Source organism: Manis javanica, chromosome 14 (assembly GCF_040802235.1).
Source record: "Manis javanica isolate MJ-LG chromosome 14, MJ_LKY, whole genome shotgun sequence".
Classification (NCBI taxonomy): Eukaryota; Metazoa; Chordata; class Mammalia; order Pholidota; family Manidae; genus Manis; species Manis javanica.
In genome coordinates this window covers 18,166,758-18,193,604 of record NC_133169.1, presented here as the reverse complement: position 1 = coordinate 18,193,604, position 26,847 = coordinate 18,166,758, and the positions used below count along the sequence as shown (strand labels likewise).

General features: G+C 41.6%; 1 protein-coding gene across 1 annotated transcript in view; it reads right to left on the bottom strand.

The window, feature by feature from the left end:
• Positions 1-26,847, bottom strand: part of USH2A (usherin) — a 721,517-nt gene that overhangs the window by 34,620 nt on the left and 660,050 nt on the right. Inside the window, exons 62-64 of the mRNA XM_073222145.1 lie at positions 26,591-26,818; positions 20,749-22,265; positions 17,733-18,054 (exon numbers count right to left, since the gene is read on the bottom strand). Coding sequence (XP_073078246.1) covers positions 17,733-18,054; positions 20,749-22,265; positions 26,591-26,818 — 2,067 coding nt within the window. The remainder of the gene's footprint in view (positions 1-17,732; positions 18,055-20,748; positions 22,266-26,590; positions 26,819-26,847) is intronic.

The window sequence follows — 26,847 nt, the reverse complement described above, 5'->3', positions numbered from 1 at the left end:
CTGACTTAGTCTTCCCAAAACAACCTTGTAGGGCGGCTGGAGAATGTACTATTAGCTCCCTTTACAGGTGAGGAAATTGAGGTTCCCCAAATGTCACTGTCTTGTTCAAGGTGATAGAAATTACAAGTGAAACTAGAATTCTACTTTTCAATAAACTCTTCTATTGCTCTTTCCACTAAACTGTGCCTTTGATTCTGAATGTCATTCACATGCATAAATAGGATAGTATCAAGAAAATTAAATGATTTATCAATAGACAAATACCTGCAATTCTGGATTAGGTAAAATCTCTCAGCTTGCAAGGAGGGTAGACATGCCCAGGCTGTCTTAGGTGATGGAGGTTTATTTTCATAGGCCCAGGGAAGTAAGGAGCAGGGAACTGTCTTAGCAATGGGAGAGCCAGACTTCATGGAAACCAGAGCCCAGGTCAGAAAACAACTGTAGCTGCTCTTATAGTCCCCTCTGAAATGGCCAAGGTCAGTCTTACAATATGAGGTAATTGATGAAGAGATCAGAATTCAGGGCTGATGAGAAAAAGTCCCTGGCTACTCAGCCTGCTTCGTATCAACTCCTTTTATGGCAATATGTTTTGGGGGGTTGGTGGGGGGAATGATTTTTTTATTAAACAATGAGTGACAAAGTTTGAAAAGAAGATATTCTTGGGAAAAAGATACAAAATAAGGTATATATACTAATATCAAATTCTTTGTTAAGAGTTGGGCTTTGGCTGGTTAGTTAAGGTGTTAAAAGATAAACAGAGGCATATTAAAAATTTTGAGTTTATTTGAACAAAAAGCAATTTTACTCACTCAGGGCTAAACCAGAAGTGGTAAGAAATGCTCTGCCTACAGGAACCAGGGAAAAGATATATAGCAAAAGTACAGAAGCAAAGAAAGGATTATTTGATTGGCTATAGCTTAAACCCTGTTGGCTCTATGTCTTTGGATGTCTTTAGTATTCTGATTTTATAAATTTGAGGCATTTACCAGATTAGATTTTGGCTTGTTTACATAAGCCTCCATGGCTTTATAGCCACCTCAGTCTAATGGCTTCCTTGCTTAATTAAACAAAAAGCATACAGAATTTTAATAGAGGCCATGATGAATGGGGAAGAAAACAAGGAAGAAAATACAACTACATATAATAAAATGAATGTTCAGCAAGTTGCCAATTAATTACTGAGCCCAACAAGATACAGCAATTGTGCAGGTATGTGGGTGCTGAAAGATAATGAAATTAAATAAGTATAATTCATAGAAAGTGGTTGGCATAGTTCTGGCTCAGGATTATAAACCTTAACTTTGCTTTTATTTTTGATGTAGATATAGAATCATAAATACTATTAAGGCTTTTTAATGCTAGTGTCAGCAGACAGCACTAAATCTCATGTCTTCCTATATTACAGGAGCTTTTATTGGGTGGAATCCTATTTCCAAATGTGATTTAATTCATGGTATTTAAAACACTTGAGCCTCAATATTATAGTGTTTTGCTGTATTTCTTTATTTTCTCCTCTGAAAATTAGGCAATACAAAATTCCCCATCATAACTGGGAATGTATGTAGGATCTAGTGTCTTTTGTCTTTGACAGAGGACCTTCATAACACAGTGCTCTTTTTCTTAGTCTTTCTTTTTAGTATTCAATCAATTTGAGATCAAAATAGCATTCATATAAATCAACATTCTTATGCAAAGCAGGATCAGCCTATTTACATGAGCCTCTCTGAAAATGAAAAAGCAGCTACAATGAAGAGAAAGTTGACTGAAATAATGAAGCGTTATGGATTTCACAAAACTTGTGCCACAAGGCAAGGTTTCTGTTATCCCAAATTACTAGAAGAAAAGTACAAAAAGAAACATCAATTATATTCTGTTGAGGCAAAAGTCCTTTACTCCAAAATCTATGGGATTTTTGTTGATGCCCAGCTAAACAAGAGAAAAAGGAACTGAAGTGTACTTCAGGGTTCAGAATAAAACTATCAGATTATGTTTATGATTTCTACTGAAGAAACAATGGCCCCTAGATTTGGGTCCACTGTTACAGGGTGGAGGAAGAAGCAGTGATCTTGCACGGGGAATTTGAGCGATATGCCCTGACCTTTTAATTTTAATATATCAATATGAAAATCAAGAAATGAAATATCTTGTGAGTAGACATAGAGTTGCTTACTGATCTATATCTATCATCTATCTATCTGTCAGTCATCAAGGATATCATCTGTTTATCTTCACCAACTATTTACCTACCTTTTTTACCTAACTAAAAAGCCATCCATCTGATTTATATCCCAAGATACCTTTGCATGATCTTTGGGTACCCAGTGGGTGGGCTGCTCACAGAAATGAAGGAACATGTTTGGGGTGGGCAGGGGAAGTAAGACTTATGAATTCATGGTCAAGAGAAAAAAAAGTTTGGATAATCTCCATTTTTTATTTATATTTATTCAGAATATCTGTATACCTACAGTATCTAGCTGAACATACTTATTCTTTTGTATTGAAAAAATTAAAATTAAAGATGATTTAAGTTTTCACTAGAATAACATAATATTGGGTTTATCAAAACTTGCACACACAATTATAACTGTAAGAGTTAGGAACTCCCCATAAAGAGCTATTAAAAATGAGAGTAAGTTAGGTCATTGCCAAGTTAGGGTGCTTTCTTCTCTAAGGTTTTGATTGTAACCACGAAAAGAATTACAGTGTAAGATGTCACAGAAAACATAGATTAACTATTGCAATAAAAATAAAATAACTAAAATCATCTAACTGCAAATTCTATCATTGAGTAGCCCAACAGTAGATTGATTTCTGCTTATGATTGTTTTCTATCAAATTTTTTAAAAATCCAGTGACTATTAACATCTTTTCGTATTGGCCTTTAAAAAAATGAAACTGTTCTTTAATTTATTCTCCTCCCTCACCCCTGAGGACCAATGACTGTATTTGCCTTAAAAAAATTTAATTTCCTTAAAGTGTTAACATTTGCTACCCAGCTGCCAAAATTCCATTGCTGTGGTAACAATGGGTTTAATCATTTGTTCTCTGTTGAAAACTGCCTCTTAGGAATCTTCAGAGGAGGCTGTCAAAATGTGTTCCTTGGCCACAATCATCAAAATCATTTTTAGCACCTTTATCAGAATTTCTGGTGAATGGAATGAGGAACCTGCCTTTTCAACCCATTTCTTTGAAATTCTTGTGCCTAATACTGTTTGAGAAATGCAGAGAGATTTTCTGTACAGAGCAGGTACAGAAATGTAGGCACTATAGGTTCCTACTATGGTTCCCTTCCTGTGAGGTCTGCTTAGGTGTTCTTTGCATCACTGTTGCTGTAACTTTCAGTCATTCAAATAAGCACGGAGCAGGTATGTTTTTGAATATGTTACAATTGCAATAATTGTCGTAGAGTTGACTACAGTGGCCATCATTGCAAACAGAACCAGAGCCCATTAGCTTTATAGAACCATTTGCTGCCTAGTTTTCACACTAAGGTGCGAATTTCCTGAAACCCTGATATCTCTCGAACTTGTTGGTTTTATTTTCCATTGCAGCCCAAATGAACATTATTCTAAATGCTCCTAATCAATCCAACATGTCTGCTCCTAATTTTATTGCAGAAGGAAAGCAAGAATTTGTGAAAATGAGTATTTGTAATAATTTTTGTAAAAGAGAAAGAAAAGGAAGCACAACTCTGCAGAAGATGGGAGAAGGGGAGATGCATCCAAAATTTTCCCAAAGTGGTGGCCCATTAGGTGCTTACATTTGTGCTAGTGAACCAATTAATTTTTAAGCACAATTTCCACACTTAACTGTAAAGTCATTTTATCTTAATGCTTTGTCTCACTCAATGGCTCATAGATTTCTGAAATAACATTCCTTAGGGCTGATATTTTCCAAGTGTAGTCTTAGGGCAAAGAGAAACTCTTACTGTAAATTTCTGGGGATTTCCTGATGTGTTTTTCCTTTATCATATCATAAAAAAACTACTTAATTGTAAAAATATTTTCTGATTCTTTTCGGGTAGGAAATGCTACAAGTCTTGTTAAAGCCAAGGGAACACATTTACTGATACTTTTAATATTTTCAGCATCCCCCGATATCTCTTTGGCTTTGCGTTTGCTGTCATTTTCCATGTAAGAATGGAATATGGGAATAACCAAATTCAGCCAGTGATCTTTCACAAAAACCCTCTAATCTGTTGACTCTTAATCTAAGTGACCATGACTGTCCTTGTCCTTGGAACAATTTGAGATTTTGCTTTTTCTAGACTGCTTACTGTAAGAGTCATACTATAACTGTTAGTCTCAGAGGATTAAGATACTCTAAGAGGATTCTGCAACTTCTCTGATATTCTATGCTATGCCTCCTTGTGGAATAATGACAATTTTTGATAAAACAAAAGCATTTCAACAATCCTGAGGACATATTCATATCAAGCAGCAATAGGGAAGTAACCTCATTGTTCATCAAACTAGAGAATGTGAATATAGTTTTGTGACAATTCACATCAGAAATAAACAAAAATCCAACATGAACAGCCATGCCAGTAATTAATAAGTAGAGTAAATAGGTTGCATGGTAACAGGCCAACAATTAAATTATTTGTTTCCTAGGGGCATGTAATGAGATTGTTATCACATTCCCATGAGGGGGACAAATAGATATTAAAAAGGTCTTTCCAATACCTGTACTGGCTGAGGCCAACAGCTAATTCAATAGATTCGATCAAAATCACCACTTGTTCCACTGCCCCTGATTTATGACTTTGACTGTACTTAGTCATCATTCATTGCAGTTTGCTCTCCCGCACTCATAAATTATGCCTCATAAATAAAAAGATACAATCAAGGAAATCATATCAATTCATCTACAACCTTGGAGTATATTTTCCCATGGCACTTACACTAATGCCTTTTTAAAGGGTAGCTTGTCATGGGTTTTGAATATGTTCAAATAGCAATATGCCAAAATGGCCTTTGCCAGAATTGTGGTTAGAGAAAGTCGTGGCTAAACAGAGAAGGCAATAAATCTGAAATTACATGATTATGCGATTATTTAATTTCATGAGCAGTCCTGAAAGCTATAGTCATAAAGGAAGAATTTGCTGAAAAGCTCTAGGTAGTTGTCTATTTAACGACCTACCTATCTGATTTTCTTTCTTCATCAAATGGACTTTTTTCCAGCATCTCTGTTTGCATGGTACTGTGCTGGATACATTATAGTTATAGTTTTACAGAAAGAGTCTCTGCATTTCAGGTTCCTTTCATCTAAAACACTTTGGGTCAGGCAAGATGGGATATGATTTTAATTGAATTCTGGGACATGGAGGAAGAAGGGTACAGCAGGACAGTGTCTTCCTTCTACTGGCACTTCTGAAATTCAGAGATGTGAAGCCACTAAAGAAATTACAAGACATATTCTTTGCTGGAAATGGGTGTCTTCTGTCACTACTGTTTAACACGCTGCCTTGCTCTTTGGAGCCACTCAATAAATATGAGAGAGGGAAAACTGGCTTTAATATTAGTGGGAAGTACTGAAATTATGCTCAATTTTATTTTACTACTAATAATGAAAATTTGGAATTTTCCACATACTACTTTTTATTGCTTCTCTCTCCCTGAGAGAGAATAGGAGCCCAGTTCCACCCAGCGCTCATGGAGGATACATAAAAGTAGTTACTGGGTTTATTGAGCACCTACATTTTGATAAGTGTCATATATGTAATGACCTGTTTCATCCTCTCAACAATCCGATGAGGTTGGTCTCATTACCACCAATGGAAATGGAGGCACAGAGTTGTTTATGCAACTTGGAGGTGGGAGGGCTAGGCTTCCAATACAGGTGTGTGACGGAAAAGCCCAAATTCTTTATCTTTTTCTATATGAGGCCATTTAAGGAAGACCAGGATACAACTTCCAAGTGTTTGAAGTCCTGCCCTGGGGCTGTTGTTTGGCCCTACATGGACTGGCTGTTTCTGAGGAGAACAGCCTCAAAGTGAGATGGTGGAAATAGCCACAAACATGGGATCCATCCCTGCTGCCACTTATCATGCTTTAAACAATATTGCATGTTACACAGAGACAAATGGTACTCACATGCCTTCCATACTGTTCCACACATGTGTACATGCACTAAAATTCCATTATGTTAACTAAATGATAGCTATACCTTACTGATATAACATTGGAAACATACAGCAAGTTGCTGGAGTAAGCTCACATCACCAATTATGATGAACGTTTCTAAGAATGACAATGTAGTTAACAGGGTGAGATTCTTTGCCATCCATAATTCGACAGGTATTGATTGAGCTGTTTCTGTGGGCCAGATGCTTTTCTATGAGCTGGGGTTACAAGCACGGGGAGGTAACATCCTGGTGGGGAGAGGCATTTAATAAACAAACACAAAACCAAATAGGTAATATGTCATAGAAAGGAAACAACTTACAGTATATAAATTAGGTAGGGTACAATGACATAATAGAGAAGGGTTGAGTTGTCCAGGTAGTGGTCTTAGAAGGTGATATTCAGGCTGGGATGCTAATGGCAAGAAGGAGGCTACCATGTGACGATCTAGGGGAACGATATTCTGGACAAAGGAAGAGCAAGTGCAAAGGCCCTGAGGCTGGATTCTCAGGAAAGTTGGTGTGGCTGGGCTTAGGGGGCAAGGGCCAGGGAACAGTGAGTCAAGGACAGAGGTGGACAAATGAAAGGCCTTACTGGACTAGAGAGGAGTTTGCATTTTATGGGAAACTGAGAGAGGATTCTCTGATCCTCTCAAGAGATTGACTTTATCTGATTCTCCAAACAGAGTGACCTTATCTGATTTACATTTTGCAAGGATAACTGGATTTTGAATAATTTCTAGGTATTTATATCTAAGTTTTAAATGTTCTGTGGGAATGACAAGGTTCTGGCCCTTAAATGAATTTATTTAAAATTCACAGCAAACCTACAAGGTAGGTTTTTTTCATCCCAGTTTAACATGTAAGGAAACTAAGAGAGAGTTTAAATTAATTGTTGAGGATACAGAGTCAGTAACTCATGAAGCCTAGTTTACAATCTGAACCAGTTTGTCTTTGCAGCATCAGGAGTTCATGCTACTGATGGGGGAGACTTGAAGAAGTTATGGGTCAGCGGAACAGTGACTGGACTGGGGGTCAGAAAGTCTGGACCCAAGTTCTGACTCTGCCATTTTATTGGTAACTTCCTTAGTTATTTGAAAAGGAACAGCAGTACCTACCTCACAGGACTACACTGAGATTTACGTGCAATAATGTTTTTAGGTATTTCCAAGGGCTGGGTTGGTGGATAAGTACATTTATAAATATTTTATCAAGATTTGAAAATTCCAGAGTAGTATACAAACAAAATTTGGAGTGACTGTGGAGTAAATTTAAGAATCATTCTTTGGAACCTGAATCTCAAGGTTCAAATTCAAGTTCTTCCATTTACTAGTTGTATCCTTGCACATGTTAACTAATCACTCAATGCATAAGATTTCTAACTGTTATTATTATAATAACCTTGGTCTCAAATGGTCATTAGGAGTTGATACATGTAAAGTTCTTAACACAGTCCCCAGCACATAGCAAGCACTAAATAAATAATAATGGTTATTATTATATTATTTGTGTGAACGGAAGGAGAGAATGACTTGATCACTCTGAAGAGAAAGTGGAACTAATAGCAATTCTACAACTCATGATTCTGTAACTCACAATTCTATAACTCACAATTCCATAGCTCACTATTCTATATAGCTCCAGTTAGCCATGCTGGACCAACACTAGATCTGAAAACCCTTCACAGCCTTCTAAGTTCAGCCACAACTCTCTGTGTATCTTTCTCTAGGTACATTTCTCCTCTCAAACTTTGAGGGTTAGAATACATGACAGCCTGGATTTTCAGAAATATTGCTCCAACATCAAATCTGTTGATTGGATTGCATTTTCTACTTTGCCTTCTTAGTAATAAAAATTTCTCAAAAACATCCTAAAGTAGGAGTGAAAGGGAACATCGGAGCAATTCCGTGGATTCTTCAGAGAAAAAGGATTTTTTTCTCTGGTTCTCATTACAAATATGCCCATAGGTAACAACGAGAGAACTGTACAATTTCCAAGACACTTATAGGCATCTTAGTAATGATCAGATTCATCAACAGATAGATAAATCGACTGACAAGAGAAAGTCTCAACAGTCTTCTTAAAGATTTCAATTGAAGGCATCTGATTCACTTAAGTGTGTTAACATCTTTGTTTCCACCTGTAGATTTGATTGCTTTATGTAGACCAAGACGTTTACTTAGAATTTAATGGAACTATACTACCAGCCCAAGGACTTAAGTGAGATCCTCCTTAAGCCTTCAGGTTTACTTAGGATTTTATCAATAATCATAGAGTGATCCGCAGGCCTAGAAAGGATTGTCCTAGGGAAGGCAGCATCACATACTGGGAGAGAAGCCACTCCACTCTGAGGGATGGGAGATGTGCCGGGCATTCTGTTTGCCACAAGATCTGTTCTCTGCCCTTCCCTGGCCTGCTTGTACACTGGGAGGCTGACTCTGAAAACTACCTCACCCGGGATCTTTTCCCCTTTGGCTTCCTTCCAGTTGGATTTGATCAAAGAAAGGAGAGAATCCAGTTTTTTGTTTGTTTGTTTTTTTACTTCTCCTGCTCTTTCTCTTTGACACTACAATTTGGCAAGACTGCATTCTTTCTCTATGGCCAAAGCATCTGGAGGCAGACCTGCTGAGTTCCTGGAGCTACTCCTTCCCCTGTCCATTTAGGCCTAGAGAGAAATAGCTTCTGGCTATTGCTGACCCCTGGGTATTTTAACACCCCTTGTTGATTCTCTTAATCCTGCTAGAATCCCCGTAAGCACTCTTCATTCATTTTCTTCAGATGAGTATGCTATCCATTTTCTGCTGAGATCTTGATTGACAGGAGAGAGTGTTTCCAACCTCATAGGGGTACCAGTAACAGTGGGTGGGCTGAGACAGGCATTTGATCATAAGGATGGAGAGGTTTGGAAAACATTTTTTGTGTGTGTGAGACTGAAGAAATAGAGAAATACTGCCCGCTCATGTCTCCATGGAATGATTTTAGTCTAGCTCTTTGACATCAAAGTACCACTTGTGCTCCTCAAGCCACCTGGATAGAGAGTGGAATAAGAGTGGCCATGAGTTTGGTGTGGAAATCGTGTTGTCCCTGAAGAAATGGGGGTCTCTGTCTCTCCCTAGGTCTGCTGTGCCATCACTCAGGTCTTTCAAGTATCTCTCTTTATAGCTTATACTACCATGCCTGTATTTTTATGTATGCATTATTCATGGATAATTCAAGACAAAGGGTGTTCAGAATGTTTAAAAGCATTTGGCTGGCGATGACCTCTACTTAGGCCCCTAGAATGTAGACCTGAATAGAGCTTCTATTTAGATGAGGAGAGGCTGAGAGAGGTTGATGCGCTCAAGGACCCAGAAACAGTGACAGTTGCTACGTGTCGCTTCCTCCCTTTGAGCTCGCCGGCCAATGCACTGCAGTGGCCTTTGTGGGGCAGGAAGCAGAGAGAAGCCTCCACGGTGCCCTCCTGCCGTCCTCAGTCCTCGGGTTTCTTCGCTTTTATTCTCCTGCCCCAATCCTCATAACTAGGCATGCACTTTGAACATGGTGTTTAACAGTGACAAATCATTCACTACTCAGTAGGACAAAAGGAGCTAAGTAACACACGCCTCACCCTTTCCTGGATATTTTTAGAGGATCTGAGTTTTGGGGAGCATTTATTTTTATGGCCATCTCACTGAATAGGAGCCATTTGTGAAGAACTGGGAGGGCAGGCTGGAATTCTACATTATCTACGTTCAGCCAGAGACAGTTTGGCTGCATTTAACATCTTATGGCCAGCAAACCAGTGTCCAACCCAGAGACAGGAGGATCAATAGCAGCTAAAGTGAAATATTATAAATCTGAGTTGCATCAGCATTAGGGTGGCGACCAACCCATCTTCAGGTGAATGACTCACCTCAAAGGCAACATAAAGGCTACCAACAATAGGAACTTAAGAATAAAGTCCTAAAGGATGCTTTGAGAGAGGGAAAGAACATAAAGACGTGCACGTGTATATACTAGCATGCTCCTGAGTGTGCTCACACACACACACAGGTGCAAATGACCTCCTGTTGGAACAAGCAGGTCCAATGGCAAAAAAAAAAATCCCTGGGCCCAGTGCAAGGATTCGGATTTCTATTCATGGAAACGTCCCGATGGCCTTCAATCTAAGCTTCAGTGTGCAAGCTCTAAAGTTTTAGAACAAATGCACTGCTTGAGTCAGACAATATCAATAAATCATTTAAAACCTTGAGCTGTGGGAGTTGGGGGTGGGAGCCGCTTAGTTCTTGCCGGAGAAACTAACCAAACAAAAGCCTCCACGCTGGTCAGAAATACGTTAGTGAGATTAATACCTAATTAAATGCAAGTCCCAAACCAAACAGAACACGTGCTCAATACATTTTCTGTAAATGCGATAGAGGAAATGCTCAGGAGAACGGTAGGGTAAAGCTGACAGCAATGGAAAATAAGCAATTTGAAGCCAGTAGTTAAGTCCTGGGAATAGAGATTCAGACCGTCAGAGGTGGAAGGAACCTTAGCCAGGGCTATGGGGGCAAGTTATTCTTTTCCTGAGAAGACAAGTGACAAGGACAGGGGAGGTTAAACTACCTCACTGAAAGGGCACCCTGCCTTCGGAGCCAGCTGTGCTCTTGGTGAGAGATTCCTACATTCTAACATTTCAGTGATGATTCAGCGAGAGACACAGAAGGATTCTCTGAACCTGGCTCTTTCCCCTCTTGGAAGACTCTGTCTCCTTCTATTTACTGGGGGACTGAGGGCAGAGCACGGAGGTGGAGCTACTCTGTAACAGGCAACCTGCTAGACACACAACATTCCTCAGTTCTCGTAACACCCCTTATTCAATCAGAAAAGTGAGGCTATGAGAACTCAAGCATCTTGCCCTATCTGTGTGGTTTTCACTCAGTTTCTTCATCTGGAAAACAGGATGGCTGTGAGTGCCTAGTGGGAAGGAGCATAGGGGTTGTAGCTATTTCAGAGGAGCCTGGTGGGCATGTGCAGTGTGCTGGGGCAGTTTTGGCTTTCTGCTGAAAGTCCTTCCTGCATTCCCATGAAGCCCTGGCTGTGCACCTGTGCATGCATGTGTATGTGCATGTGCATGCATGTGCTGGGATGGGGGACTGACTCTCATGTCAGTAAGAGTCCCGCTCTTGTTTGACTTAATAATATTGAGAGAGAGAAGTCCTCTTTCCACTCTGAGGTGGGAGGGTAATAGTAATAATAGTAGCTATGATTATTTTGGTTAAGTAGTTCCTATGCATTCACATTCCTAAGCACATTCACATGTCAACTCATTTAACCCCAAAGCAAGTCCTTAAGTTCAATGAGGCTTCTATTCACACTTTAAAGACAAGGAAACCAAGACACAGAGAAGGTTTGACCCAGGTGGGGATGCCTGCAGAGAGTCGGGTGCAGAGTGAAGCGGAATAGAGGCAACCATCTGAGACAAAGGAAGAGAGAAAGAACAACTCCAACGGCATCAGGCCCTGCAATCCCAGCTCCCCGGGGGCCTAGTGCATGTGTGCCTTTTCCTTGGTTGCCAAGAATTTCTTCAGTCCCTTTCCCAGACAGATGAGCAGAAACAAGTCTCTTCTGTTTAAGTAAAAGCTGACTTTCTATCACTTGTTAGATACCTTATTGATGGTGTAGGTTTTCCAAGGACCTAAATGGGATTCTTATATATCGTGAACTGAATAAATTAGGTTTATTATGTATTTACATCTGTATTTCATAGTATATTTATAATTTATTGCATAAATTTATCAGTAAGCCGATCAATAAATTTAGGTTTCAATAACAAACCCCACTACTGGTATTTTCGTATGTCTATTTTGGTGTGGACCATGTAACTATTCTCTGAAGCTGATCTCCTATACTCATTTGCTTTGATACAACTTAAAGCTAAATACTCTTAGAAAATCAAATTGCTTAGGATCAAAATTTATTCTGTCAGGTTTTACAAATCATAGATCACAGAGGCCCATCAAGAGAAGACAAAGGGTGTTCAGAATGTTTAAAAGCGTTTGGCTGGCGATGACCTCTACTTAGGCCCCTAGAATGTAGACCTGAACGGAGCTTCTATTTAGATGAGGAGAGGCTGAGAGAGGTTGATGCGCTCAAGGACCCAGAAACAGTAACAGTTGCTACGTGTCGCCTCCTCCCTTCGAGCTCACCGGCCAATGCACTGCAGTGGTCTTTGTGGGGCAGGAAGCAGAGAAGCCTCCACGGTGCCCTCCTTCCGTCCTCGGGCAGCTGCTTGTGGTGGGAAGACTGAGGATCCCAAGCACGTCTCCTTCCCGAACCTTCCTTCCACCCTCTTCTGCATACATTTCCAGACCGAACTGTTGGGAGAAGTTGGTCCGTTGGAAAGTAGCAGATGGCCACCCTGTGTGGGTTCCCGGAGCACTAGCCCAAGGATCAGACCCACGCACGAGTGACTCATGGGGCTTCCTCAGAGGCTGACCTGTGGCTTCTCAGTCACCCAGTTACCCGAGGCCTTCAGGAACCATGTGTGTATGTGGGCGTTTATCACAAACATCTACCGAAGTGGGGACGTTTCAGGCAAACTAATTAAGTCACTGACAGCATGATTGAGTGAAAGGGGAGCCATGGCATGTCTCAGCAAATACAGCGAGAGTATGCCTGAAATCCCAGTTACCAAGGGCTGCTCATCAGCCCCTCTGCTCACCCCCTGCAGGTAGATACTGAAACTTCATACGGAGAACACTCACACCCAGGTCCCCCTCTGAAGCCTGCAAAGACACTACTGTCTTAATTTGCTAGCTAAACAATTAAGAACTTCCCCACAAAGAATTTGGAGGTTTGTATTATAATATATTAATACAACCTGGTTTTGAAAGGGTTGAGATAGAAATGAGCATTGTCTGGGAAAAACATCATATTGAATTTGTACATATCTGTAGCACAGCAAATGCATAATCTACATTTAAGCAAAAGGTCTGTGCACTAGAAGAATTTCCTTTAGTCCAGATTTATCACATTTATGTATGAATCACACTTTTACGGAGTTGTTTGAGAATCAGCTTTCGGTAAACTAACTTGTATTTGAAATTCACTTCGAATGTGTGCTCTTTAAGGGGTGCTCTCCTACAAAGCCACCCCTCCAATCCTTGTGAAATATAAAAATACTTCCAAACTTCTATGGTTTGTATCTCAGATTTTACTGGTTTTATGAAACCTGACCCTTTCAGAGTTTGATCCACCAGAATCCCGAATTCTGGAAGCTGTATTGAAATGAATCAAACAAGAAAATGCTCATTTTAGGTGATGGTGAATGTCACTCTAACTGCCAAGACCAGGGCTCCCGACTGAGAAACAACAGCAGCAAAAAATACAGCGACAACAAAAATCAAACAAAATCCATGAGGAAGAGTAAAACAAATTGTTTGATTAACCGAGATAGGAACTTCACAGATAATATCTCCTGTCCCTCTTTCTGCTTCATACCAAAAACAACAGGACTCCGGTTTAGAAAAGCCATGGCTAGATCAAGGCAAATAGGCTGATCATCAATTATCATCATGTAAATTAGGCACTTGAGGGGAGCTGGCTTCACTTACTTAGGCAATCACTTTATGACGGGTTTAGGACTGTGATTCGCATCCCTGGCTGCACATTAAAATCACCTGGGGACCTTTTGAAACGCGCTGATGCCTGGACCCATCCCAGAATCAGAACTGCAGGGGGATGGGGCCGGGGCGATGGGAATGTTGTTAAAGTTCCCCAGGTGATTCTAATGTGCAGTCAGGGCTGAGAACCACTGATTTAGGAAATCACCACTTGAAATCGGGTTTAAGTAGCATAGCCACAATGCTGTCCCCTGTGGGGCAGTATTTCTCAAAAAAGTGGGTTGTAGGCCATCTAGGCTGCTTGTTAAAAGTACAGATTGCTGGCACCCTGCACTCCCCACCCCTCAATCTGCACTTTGAACACACTCTCTGAGCAATCCTGCTGTGCTGGGACACTGGGGGCCACTATCTTTACGGCATTCAATACTGAGGTATTGCTGGAAACTTCGATGGTGCCTGTTGTTAGTACCACATGGTTTTTGCCCAGCTTCAAACATGCCAGAAACCAAGCTGGTTATATGACTTGTTGTGATGAAGTGACATTTGCTGGTCTTCCCCCTCCAAGGTCTCCTGTAGTGAGTGGGTTTTCCCCGACCTCAGTGAGAATCCCTTTCCTGCAGATATAGCGATGGGGAGGGGGGGGTTCATTTAGACAAGGGAAAGCAGTCTTGTTCTTCCCACATAATTAAATGTTGGCAGCTGCCTTCAATGACTTAAACACAGAAGTGAAAGGGCCACACAAGGCCACGTAGGCCAGTGGTTGGCAGTGGCCCCAGACACAGAGCACATGTGTGGATGGCCACCTACCCAGCTACAGATCATCAGCACCCTTCTGATTAACAGGCCCACATCTCCGGGAGGTTTTGTAGTTCATTGTTTTTCTTCCCTATCAATACATGGATTACCTCAAAATTACAATCCTGTGCAGAGGGTCAACTCACTGACAGATGCTGGGTGGACCAAAGCATCGAGGATGATGAAGGTATTTCTGTTAGGTAGAAAGGTAGACATGAGCAGCGAGGGAAGGGAAAGATAAGGTTCAAGGAAAAAATGCCCAGTGAGGGGGTCATTTGAAGGCGACAAAGTCTTTGCAGGGAAATTAATTTCCCTAGCCAAAGGGACCAGGCCAAACTGGTCTCAACCAGATCCAAATGCAGGTGCAATAGAGCAAAACTAAGAACCACCCAAAGCACAGCTCACATTAAAATCAAACTTTGGTTTTGCTCCCTCCCCCCACCCTCATGGGCTTTTCTGTGCTGTTTTGGGAAAAGACTTTCCCCACTAAGAAAAATGGGTGTATAACTAGGACTGTCCATCAAATGACCTCACCCTGTCAAGCAAAGCAGTCCTGCCTGCTAGGACAGGATAAATAGACCCTCCCCTAAAAGTCTGGGGCCTTTGTCTACCTTGACTCTGGCCAATCCTCCCTTAGAGCATATTCAAACAAAACTTCCACTCTGCTTCGCTATTGTGTCTCTGCCTTTCAAATCTTTGTTGTGGCAGGGACAGGAACTGAAGACAAATATGACCAGTAACATTTTCTGAAAGGCAACTCGCAGATGAAGCAACCCCCAGACAGGTTTGAGAGCAATGCAGATTCATCTCAAAGACAAAATGTCCTTTTGTTAAAGGGAAACCAATTCTTTTAGCACATTACTTCCTAAATGACTTCTGTAAGAATACTGAGGGTCTACACAGACTCGGAATTTATACAGGCAAAATAAAACCAATATTTTAGCTCATTTATTTTAGCATTTAATCTATATTTTTCAAAATATTTCCTGTAGCAACTGGGTTTTTGGGCAAACAGGCTAGATTTATACCCCCTTCTCTTTATCCTTCTCATGTTGGAACAACATAGGATTAGCCAGTAAATGTAAATTTGAGATCAGTTGGTTATGAAAACGGAATTAAACACTCTCATTGGGGTGGAATGATTATGCAGGATGAGCATGAGACCAAGCTGATAGTAACAATAAGAGACACAGCATAGACTGAGGTCTTTCTCTAGCCTCCTTCCTAAAATGCAGATCCCTTAGTTCCTGGTTGTCTTTAGGACTGGTGAGAACGTAGATTTTACCATTCCTTAAGAAACCGAGATGAGACTTCTACAGATCATGTGGCCAATTATTTAACCTAACAACACAACCTGATGCCAAAGAAGCTATAAGCACTGGTTTGCTTTCAGCATCTGTGGATCATTCAGTTTCACCTCATTAAAGGCCAAATTCTTTTCATGCTGATTCCATCCAGCTCTTTCACAAAGGTGTGTTTTTATCCATAAGGGAGAACAGATAATTGAGAATAGAGGGTTTCATAACTTGACATTTTTCAGTAAAGCTAATGAGAAAAGAACAAAAGGATAGCCACACAGGTTCTCGCTGTTTTGAACAGTATTCTGTTCCCAACTGTGGCATCAATCGGTATTTTGTTTTCCAAGACAAAAATCACAATCCTTACCCAGAACCCTTGGGGCCTGATGTGTTTTGAAATAATTTTATTTTATTTTTCAAATTTTGGAAATGTAATACAATACATAGACTGCATGCTCTGTAATATCCCCAGAATGGTCTTGTAATAAAACACAATATTTCTCCAGCAAAACATATAAATATTCACATTAAATGGAATAAATAAATGCTGTAAATAGTCTCAAGTTTGTTTAGATTAGGTTGTGCTGCCAAATGAGATGTGCCAAACCTTAGAAAAAAGCTTGTTTTTAAGAAATTTTTAGATTTGGAATTGCAAACAAAGGATTATAGATTTATATCTGTGTATTTTTCCAAATCATTCAAGAATCTGTATTTTCAGTTCTTATTAACTTCGTTCAGCAATTTGCCCCATAATTATTGGCTGAAAACACACTCTTTCTGCACTTGAATGTTACATCTAACCAGTGTACTCACTGATTTGCTCACCATATTCCTGGGGACTTAGTGATTTTGTTATTTCTGGTTCTGGGAAGCTTTTCAAGGCTCAGTTTCCTGTTTCAGAAAATTGCACTTGCATTGTGCCTGGCACTGAGTGCTTGCATCAGTCAGCAAGCGTCCTTTGCAAGCAAGAGAATCTGCCTCTGACTAAGGCAAAAAGGTATCTATTAGAAATATAGGGAGTTAAATAGGATATAGGGAGAACAGTTGAAGAACCATGCTTGGAAATAGCAGTGATAAGAAACACTTGTGCATTGAGGTTAAGGAGACTTTTTCAGGATTTCCCACCTCCACCTTTTAAAATTCTGAGTCACTCTGCTGAAGATCAAGCCCCAGGCAGCCTGAGAGCTGCACTTCACTCAGGTGCCCACCACTTGGCTAGGAGACAGCCTGACATGTTGATTGACATTCTCACCACTTCTGAATAAGGGGTGGGGGAATCATTTCCCACTGGAAATAGGGTTGCTGTGACAAGAAGAATGCAAATGTGCTCTGATAGAGCAAAACAAACCTGAAAGAAGTTCTCTACAGATTTCAAAATACTTTCAGAAAATTTTCTTAATTCTTGGCTTTTTAGGGATATGCAAAGTCCTATTATTTAGGTTGCCCTCATGCAGAACTTACTTCATCCTTATGCACGGATTAGTTGTTATCTTCTAAACTTTTCTTAACACCCCCTATCTTTTTGAGCATAGGGGCTGGGATGCTTATCATTAGATTTTATTTTGTCTTGGTACAAGTAATGAATTATTTTCAAAGAGTTCTTTTAACAAGGTATATCACCTTCCAAAACAACACTGACAGAGAGAAACTTAGTGGTTAGAAACCACTTCATTAAAGAAATGCAAATACTTTGTCTGAAATTTACATAGGAGTAACAAACATACATCACATGGACCGAGAACCAAGGAAATGAAGAAAGCAAATGAATATGGTCTTTCCTCCCTCATTTACTACCTAAAACCTTTTAAAGGATATTATTAAATTCCTCAAGCCCCATGTTTCCTTAAGAGGCTTTTCAAATTGCAAGCCATTTTTACAGGCAGGTGCTGATAATCTCAGAGTGAATTGTGGATACTATGCGTTTCTTACCTGATAGTCATACGCTGTGAAAGGCAATAGTTCGAAATCTGTAAAAGAGCTTGAGCTTCCATTATAAATTAGCACTGGACTTGATTTTCCAGGCTGGGTTGCTATTTGTCTTCTGTACAATTCATAATATAAAACTCTTCCATTTGGCTGAAGCGGTCCTGACCACGAAAGGGAAACTGTGGGCTGGTGTCCCCCCGGAGCCCTCTGCACCTCTAGGTGAGGAGGAGGTTGCATCAGGGGTGCTATCTCAGGGGTCTGCGTGGTGGTCCAGTCACTTGATGCACATCCCAGCCAGGTGCAGGCTTGAATTCGTGCTTCATACCTTTGGGACACAAGGCAGAAATTACCTATTATTGGCAAAATAGATTTTCCTGGGAAGAACCTTTAAAAGACCAGTGTTCCCTGAGAAAAAGACAAAGTTAACATTACTCTTATCTGTGGCTAACCCTTTTAAAGAACAACAAAGTCATTTTTCCATGGATATTTCAGAACATTTTGTATCTTTCTGGCTTTCCAAAGCAAAGCAAAGATCCTGTCTGGAGAGAGTGGGCACAATCCTTCTCTGAACAGGAGTATATGGGATAAATACAATTTCAAGAGTCTCTCCAGCATGAAAATTCTGAAACTTTGCAGAATTACTTAACCCAGGGATTGAGAGAGCAGATCTTGGGGAGTATGAATAAGTCTCAGCAGCCCTGGGCTCCTCTACCTGTGCAGGGAGAGCTAAGTGATTCCTCAGGAATGTTTTCCAGGTGATGAAGGAACATCATGGAGTTAAGGCCTCAGTGGTAATAAATCCCCTCCCCTGTTACCTGACATCTTAAAACAGGCTCTCTTACAACAAACAAAGACCTGTTGGGGCCAAAGTTAACCCAGCTATTCACTAGATTATCAATCACAGAGACATCTTATCACCATCCAGTTAAATTCAGCCAATCAATTATGTTTTGCCTCATACCTGGTCTCCTGCCACTTGGAAAAGTCTATTTACATAGCAGGGACTTTTCCCTTCCAACAAAAGGGGCTTTTGTTTAGTGTTAAGTGCCTGTGGCTGCAAATGAATCTTTTTTTTCTCCTGTTCCCATGCCCTGCTGATTTTATAACACTTCTGATTTTCCCTGAAGCTCCAGCCATCTTTCTTGCTCCCTTTTTTTTCTTTTTGGTTCCAGCCTTTTCCTGTTCTATTTTCTGCATTCCCTTGTCTAATCTCTGCTTTCTGTCTTTCCACTTGCTTTCTTTCTGCTTCCCCTGCCCCGTTCTTAATGACACTTCTTTCTCCCTTCATGGCATCTCTTATTCCCCTTTCTGCTCCTGGCTCCCTCCCTGTCCTCTCCTGCCCATCTCTACCACGAGGGACAAGTCCAGTGTTCTAATGAACACATCCATAGCTATGGATGGCAGGTCTCACTCACTTCTAAGCAATTCTATGAAGTCAATTTCAATTTTCCACATAATGGATTATCTGTTTTCTGGATTATCTGTGGTATTTCTGGATCCGAGTCCATCTGCTCCGTAGGGTATTGCCAGCCTCCTTCTGCCTACAGATCAGCTGGGGTTACCCCAAGGAGCTCACACTAGTTTGCAGTATTCAGTAAACATTAATCTGCTGGAATAACTCCAAACTACATGAGCTCCAGCTTCATACAGAAGTGATATTCTAAATCACTAATGACACTTACATCTTTACTGTGAACAATGAATAGAATCTCTTATTGCCTTATAAGCATTTCCAGGTTTATCAGATACAGCAAACATTTTTTTTTAAATTTTCCCAGCCTAGGAAAAATGCCTCTCTCACATTTGGAAACCTTTTCCCTCCCTTATAATCTTTTTGAGTAAGAGTTTCAAAGGCGAGCAAGTTGATATGATTTTTAAAACTTGTAGGTGCTAGTCAGGTAAAGAGAAATCCAGTATGAAATGTACAGCTCTGCAGATAACATAAGACCTTTTTTTATGCCCTGAATCAGAGTAAGATAAAAGCCAACTCACAGAGCATGTGGGTTAGCTATGGAAAATACCTGCAGAAGTTTTAATTATTGTTTAATATTTAATATGACCCTAAAAAAATTGTCATGAGTGGATGCATAGGACTGTGTTTCATTTAAACAGCACTATATATCAGAGATAATTATAGGAGAGATCTAATCTACACACCAGTAGATTACACTAATAGCTGAATTTTACTAATGGTGGTTGGAAATCAACACTCCTTCAGCCTTTAATTTTTTTAAGTGGTTCTGTTCATTTTACTAAATTTTAAACATAAAATGCCTTTTATTACTCTTCTCTCTGGGGATGTAAGTTACTTAAAATGTGATGGGGAAAAATGCCAAGCAATTCTTTAAGCTATGGGAAGAGGGCTTGTGGTAAGGTTCCTTCATGGAGAGAGTGCCACGCATCCATGTATGTCAGATAGCCCAGAGGGGACCGCTGAGAAAACCTGAGCTGGCAAAGTTCCACTGTCCTGAGAAACCATGAGATCAGAGCTGGGGGAACTAAGACGTTAAGAAAATAGTCAGAGGAGCCTCATTATCCCTGAAAGAACCTCTGGATTCAAAGAAAGGACTCTCCCCAGAACAAATTTTGGATCAGTTCAGCTGGCTGGTTAATAGCTCTCAATCACTGGCACTTTTTCCATACTTTAAAATAATACCTCATTTTCTTCATAGCCTGGATCAGATACCCCACTGGGGCTCTCAGAACTGTCCAGGGACCTGCATGTTTCTAGGAGGGACTACCCTCAGGGAAATAGCCCCCACTCTGTGCTACTTGTTCTAGATATCATAGAGAATTGCAAACATTTCCAAAAAGCTGACTCTTGCAAGAATTTCTGGAAAATGTCACCTACAAGAATTTCCCTCCATAATTATGAAAGGAGGTTTTGGCTGGATATGGATGTGGGTAGAGTTGAGCACATCACGTATCTTGCTATTAGAGCCTTCATTCCAACTAGTGGAAGGCTCAAGCCATAGAAAGGACAACGGTTTGTTCTCAGCAAAGTCAGTCATCTGCCTACCTGTGAAAGGGCTTCAGCTGGCTCACGGTGAATGTCTGCATACCAAAAGAACTGTGGGTTGTGTTTATGTGCAGGATTTTTGTTTCTCTTTCAAACAGCTCACGGATGAAGAGGGTATAGTTGACAATATCGCCATTCGTCCTCACTGGAGAGTCCCAGTTCACTAAGATCTCCTGAGGGCCCCTGGCCTGCAGTTTTGGGGGTTCCATTCCTGAAGGTGCTGAGGGGCTGGTTCTATCTTTGACAAGTGGACTCAAAACACCCCCTTGGCTGTTGTTGGCAGTCACCGTGTAGCCGTACTCCACACCTGGGGTGAGAGTGAAATCACGATAGCGAGTTTCCAGGCCAGCATATATCATGATTCCATCCCTCCTAAGTTCATAACTTGTGATCTGACCATTTGGAGTTCTTGGAGGTTCCCAGGTGATTTCTATGGATTCTGAGCCTGTGACTTGCAGCTTTGGGGCGTCCATGTTTTGGGGAGGGGCTTCCATCGTCCACGCGGATTTCGGTGCACTAGCTGTACATCCTCCACTCGTGCAGGCCACTAGGGAGAAATTATACTGAGTATAAGGCTGCAGGTGGGCAACCGCCAGGCACAGACTCTGCCCAGCAAGGTGCTCCTTCCCATCAAACCTAAGGAGATAGTTAGTGATCTTCCCATTTGGAATTGATGGTGGTGACCAGGATACATTTATTTGAGTACCACTGACGGCCCCAAGGTCTGGGGGGCTGACACCGGCTGGAGGGGCCTCGGGAGTTGTGGTGTCTGTGGGCTTGCTGGTGGAGCAGCCTCCGCTGGTGCAGGCTGTGACCGCGTAACTGTACGCGGAGTAAGGAAGCACGGCTGCGTCGGTATAGCTGAGAGTGACAGCATCGAAGCTGAAGGGATAGGGCGTGCCGTTCCTTTGAAGCCTGTAGGACTGGATGACACCATTCGACTCCTCTGGTGGGACCCAGGAAATCAGCAGTTTGGGCGGATTCATAGACACACAGGCTATCTCCGGTGGAGAGAGGCCTTCTGGAGGCGCCTGCCTCGTCCTTACCATATTCCAGGAACTACAGGTACGGCCTGCTGAATTCCAAGAGAGGACTTTGTATTCACACTGCACCCATGGCCATAAACCTGTGTCGTTATACGTAAATGTATTCCTTTCAGTGTTATATTCTGTGAAAACAATTTTCTCATGGGCCTGGATTGTCTGATTCCCCCAAGCTTTTCCCCCAAAGCATCTGCGAACCACTTCATAGCGAATCATCTTTCCATTTGGGTTAACAGGCTCAGACCAGCTCAGCTCAACGCTGGTGGACCCCATGGACTGGACTGTAGGAGCCAACTGAGAGTGGGGAGGGGCTTCGTCCGTCCGCAGAGGCTGGGGCGCTGAGTGTGCGCAGCCTGCCCCGGTGCAGGCCTCCAGGACCAGTGTGTAGAGAGTGAAGGGTTCCAGGCGTCGGAAGAGAAACCGGCGACCCAAGCCTGTGTACTCCCGGACGCCGTCACTGAAGACGTTGTATGTCTGCAGGGGGAAGAGACGCAAAGGGAAAATAATCGTAGCATGTGATTTCTTGGTGTGGCTATTTTGTCCCTTTTAAACTTACCCCCCTCCTATTCATCCTAATACAGAGCAAGCAGTCTGATTAATTTGGGGAATGTGATCTTTTCCAGGTAAAGTCCACAGAAAGAACAATGGTTTTCTTTGCCTTTTTTTTTTAATGTTGCTATCATGGAAACATATTTCTGAAAGCTAAGGGCTATTGAAGCCTGATTCTTTGACTTAAAGAGTGCTCATTTGGTTTCCTCTAGTTTTTATTTTTTTTAAATAGGGAATAATACTCAAATCCGTGTTTTATAGATACTAAACACTTCTAATCGCATCCTGAGTAGGGTATGTAGGGCATATTTACATTGTCTATCTCTCAGAGCATTTGCTGGGAAATGGAATTATAAAACTTAATCATTTGTACCAGGGTGCCGGAGCTGAAACTGTGTGCGTATCTGTGTGTAGGTGCACACACATACACACATATACGTTATACACATATACAGAAATAAAGATACAAACTTGATGGTAGAAGATGGGGAAAAGCACTTTGGTTTTTCATGCAAGCCTTGGAAAAATTGATTTCTCCTTTGGAGCAAAGTGTTCTTTTGTTTTGGGGAAAACCATCTGACACACCCATCGTCTAAATGTAGAGCAAGTTTTCAACCCACACTATTCATTGTTCTTTGGAAAAGATGGGTAGGAACTTAACCTGAATGTAGATTTTTTTGAATAGTGGTTTTCTATCCTGTTCTGCTCCAGCGTGCCTGAGAGATGTGACATTTTCGTAGAGGGTAGTGACTCCCTGCAGTGACGTCTCTCAAGAGGGGTTCAGACACAGAACCAAATCCCTTGGGAGGTGCATGAAATTTGAAACATTCCCACAAGGAGTTCCTAGGGAAGCTTAATTTAGGATTGTTGATATACTTTAATGTTATTTAAGATTAAATGGCCTAGGCTTTGGGAAATCTATTTATGTTGGACTAGTGTATTGTGGTGTGGTATTCTTGTTGGGGTACCAGGGCAAGACCATACCCTTGAGAAAAGGAGAATGAAGAATATTCTGAAGATAGCTTAGATTCCATCAGTATGAAAATCTCTGTGACTCTCTGGCCCCCCTCATAGCCACCTGGAAAATCTCCAACTCTCCACTAGTGTTCTATTTACCTCTCCTTGTGTACCTTAGCTGCTAACTGCATTTGGAGAAAAACAATCAAATATGCTGACTGGTCTCACTTTGAGTTTCCGACCATACATTTTGAACAGGTGATTACCAACTTTCCATCCTATTCCATCTTCCCATCTGTTTGCTCTCTCATTTTCCAAAGTGAATATTTCCTATCTTCTCCTTTCCCCGCTAACTGCCAACTCTCTCTTCCTTCCTTGGCAGGCAGTTGTTGACAGAACCACATATTTGATTGAGGAAATAGAAGCAGGCAGAAAGGAATGTTCTCATGTTATTTATCATCACTGCCATCTCTGCGTGAATCTGGACTTACCTGTTGGTCTTCCTTCCTGTTTGCAGTGGGTGAAGGATCTCTACCCCTGTGGAAGCCCATCTGAGCTCTGGGTCCCACTCCTTCGTCCTTCCTACAGATTTTGCTCCTGCAATTATTCTCACTATCTCCTGCATCACCAGTTTATTTCCCTTTACTGGCATGCTTCCATCAGTGTTGCAGTACACTTTACTATCCTTCACTGATTTCTAAATAAAACTTCTTGATGCCCTAGTGACTGCCCCATTTTTCTGCATTTATTTTCACTTACTCTCCAAAGAGGTGCTCTTTTCATTCCCTCACTTGCCATTCTCTCAAGCCATCCAACCAGGTTTCCCGTTCACCACTTCATCTATTCCCTCAATAGCTGGTCTCCTCCAGGCCCATGGGTTTAAATATCACCCATCTACTAATAATTTCCAAATACAGATATATATCGTAGTGAAGGACTCTCGGGAGAGCTCTGGACTTGTACCCCCAACTGTCTGCTTGTCTTCTCAAACCTACACGTCTTACAAGCTTACCTTCCCAGTCAACGGCTCACACTCTAAATCCAGGAGTCATTCTGAAGCATCGCTTTTCCTTCATGTGTTACATCCAGTCTGTTAACAAATCTCATCACCTTGACCTTCTGAATATATCATCAATCCACCTGTATTTCTCTACCTTCACGAATTCCATTCCAATTTAAGCAACCACCAATTCTACCTGAATTATTTCATAGCCTCTAAACTCTACCAGACTTCTCATAGTCCATTTTCTACATAGCAGCCAGAGTGATTTTGAAAAGCATAAATGTGTTTATGCTATTTCTCTGCCTAAACCCTTCAATATCTTTTCATTGCATTTAGAATATATTCCAAACTCCTTATTGCCCACAAGGTTGGGCACAATCTGCCTCCTCCTAATCCCTCCAGTCTCATTTAGTGTCATCTTTCTCTCCCTCCCAGTGCTTCACCCACACTGGATTTCTTCCCTTCATTTGAATATACCAAGTTCATTCCTGGCTTCAGGCCTTGCATTAGCTGTTCACTTTGTCTGAAACATTTTGCTCTCGTATCTTCACATGAGTGACTCTGTCTTGTCATTCAGGACTCAGATCAAATGTCAACTCAATTCAAATGATCATCCATTCTAAACTAGCCTGATAAGGCATAATGACATTACTCTGTTTTCTTTACAGCATTCATCACTCTCTGAAATTTCCTTGTTTGTTTGTGTGCTGGCTTTTCGTTGCATCTTATACCCACCCCCCTTCATCTATCACAAACACATGTAAGGTCAGGGACAGAAGAGATCCTGCTGTCTTGTTCTCTCCCAAATAAAATGCCTGGCACTTAATAGAAACTCAACAAATACTTGGTGAAATGAAAATGAAGGTGAAAGGGGTAGATATTGTTGCTGTAGATCATGCTGGGAAGACACAGATGCTGGGACAGGAAACAAACCCTCACAAAGAAGAGTGCTTTGATGGGTGTGAGGCGAGAGACTCATTCCTCTAATGGGAACCTTCAGGCTGTGGCTTGGATTTTAAGGCTGTGGACTATGGGTGAAGCCTCCTGTCCCAGAGCAGGGAAAGTCTGGCCCTGCTACATGTAGGGAGATTGGCAGAAGCACCTCACTTCTGCTACTTGTAGCAGGCCTGGAGCGAGGAGGCTGAGAGTGAGAGACAGTCACCATACCCAAGCAGCGAGGCAGCCTATAAGAAGACCCAAAGGTTGGACCTGTAAGCTTGAGTTAAAGTTCTAAGTCGATGTTTTAGGCAATTTCCTGCTGTCATCCCCCTCATAGGATTTTCAGGGAATTTTTTTGCAAAGTCACAACTTAGATACAACTCTTCCATATGGAACTAATGCAGGAGTCTTTGCCACCATGTGAGGGAGTGGTTGGGGAGAGGCAGAGAGCCCAGAGCAGCTGCAGGCTGGAGATTCTGCAGTCCTGGCCCACAGAAGGCAGCTGATGGGGACCCAGGTGCTTGGGGCCGGAGGGGTCTGGAGGCAGAGCAGTGACAGACTGACAGGTGAGTTGTTACCACCTTTGGGGAAGAATATCAGAAAGACAGATGAGGCCGACTTTCAAGTGGGTAATGGTTCAAAGGGGCAAAATGAGAGTAGATGCCCAAAAGCATCAGACAAAGTTATGTGTATGGGAATTTTCCTTAACTTGCGGGCATCCCAATATCATTTTGAATAAAACCTAAAACAAGGTGGCAAAGTCAAACTGAATAATAATGGAAATGCCAGCTCATCTGTGCCCACAGGATGGCGAAGCCTGGGATACATGTATGGCATTGGTAAGACTCTTCCCCATGGCTCTGTACAGAGGTCGAGGAGTAAGCGGACATGCAATGCTTCTTACTTTCTGCTTAGAAAGCTCTGTTCAAAGCATAAATTAGGCAAAACTTGTGCTATTAACTGGTCAGGATCATTCAAGAGGCAGTAAGAGTTTAGTTCCGGTGTGACTTCCTGACTTCAAATCCCAATATGACGCTTTGCTATGTGGGCTTGGACAGTTATTCAGGCTTTATACGCCACATGCAGTTTGGTGTACCACCTAGTAGGGTTGATGTGAAGATTAAATGAGATAATCCATGGAGAGCACTTTGCCCAGTGTTGGGTCCATGGGAAGCATTAGCACATGTGAGCCAGTTTTCTCTGATCTATGATTAAGTGCCTGGAGGAGCTATCAAGGATAATTAAACAGGCTGTGAAGGGTGTTTTCCCACAGTGACCTGATGGCATGTCAGGGATCATCTATTTATCTGGAGACCACCAAGCATGATTTCATAGTCCGGGTAGACATTACCTTGATCACACCATTGGTTCTCACTGGCTCTGACCACTGTAGTAACAATGCCCGGCCTTTCTCTTTCTGTTCTACTGTGAAGTTGCTCAGTCCACTTGGGGAAGATTCTGGGGTGTGAACTAGAGTCCAGGGGCTTGAAACTTCTCCTGCTTGGTTTGTGGCCACAACACCAATGTGATACCTTGTGAATGGTTCTAAACCAAACAGGTGGGCTTGATGGCTTGTTCCCTGTAAGAAGATTAACAGGTTAGTTTTCT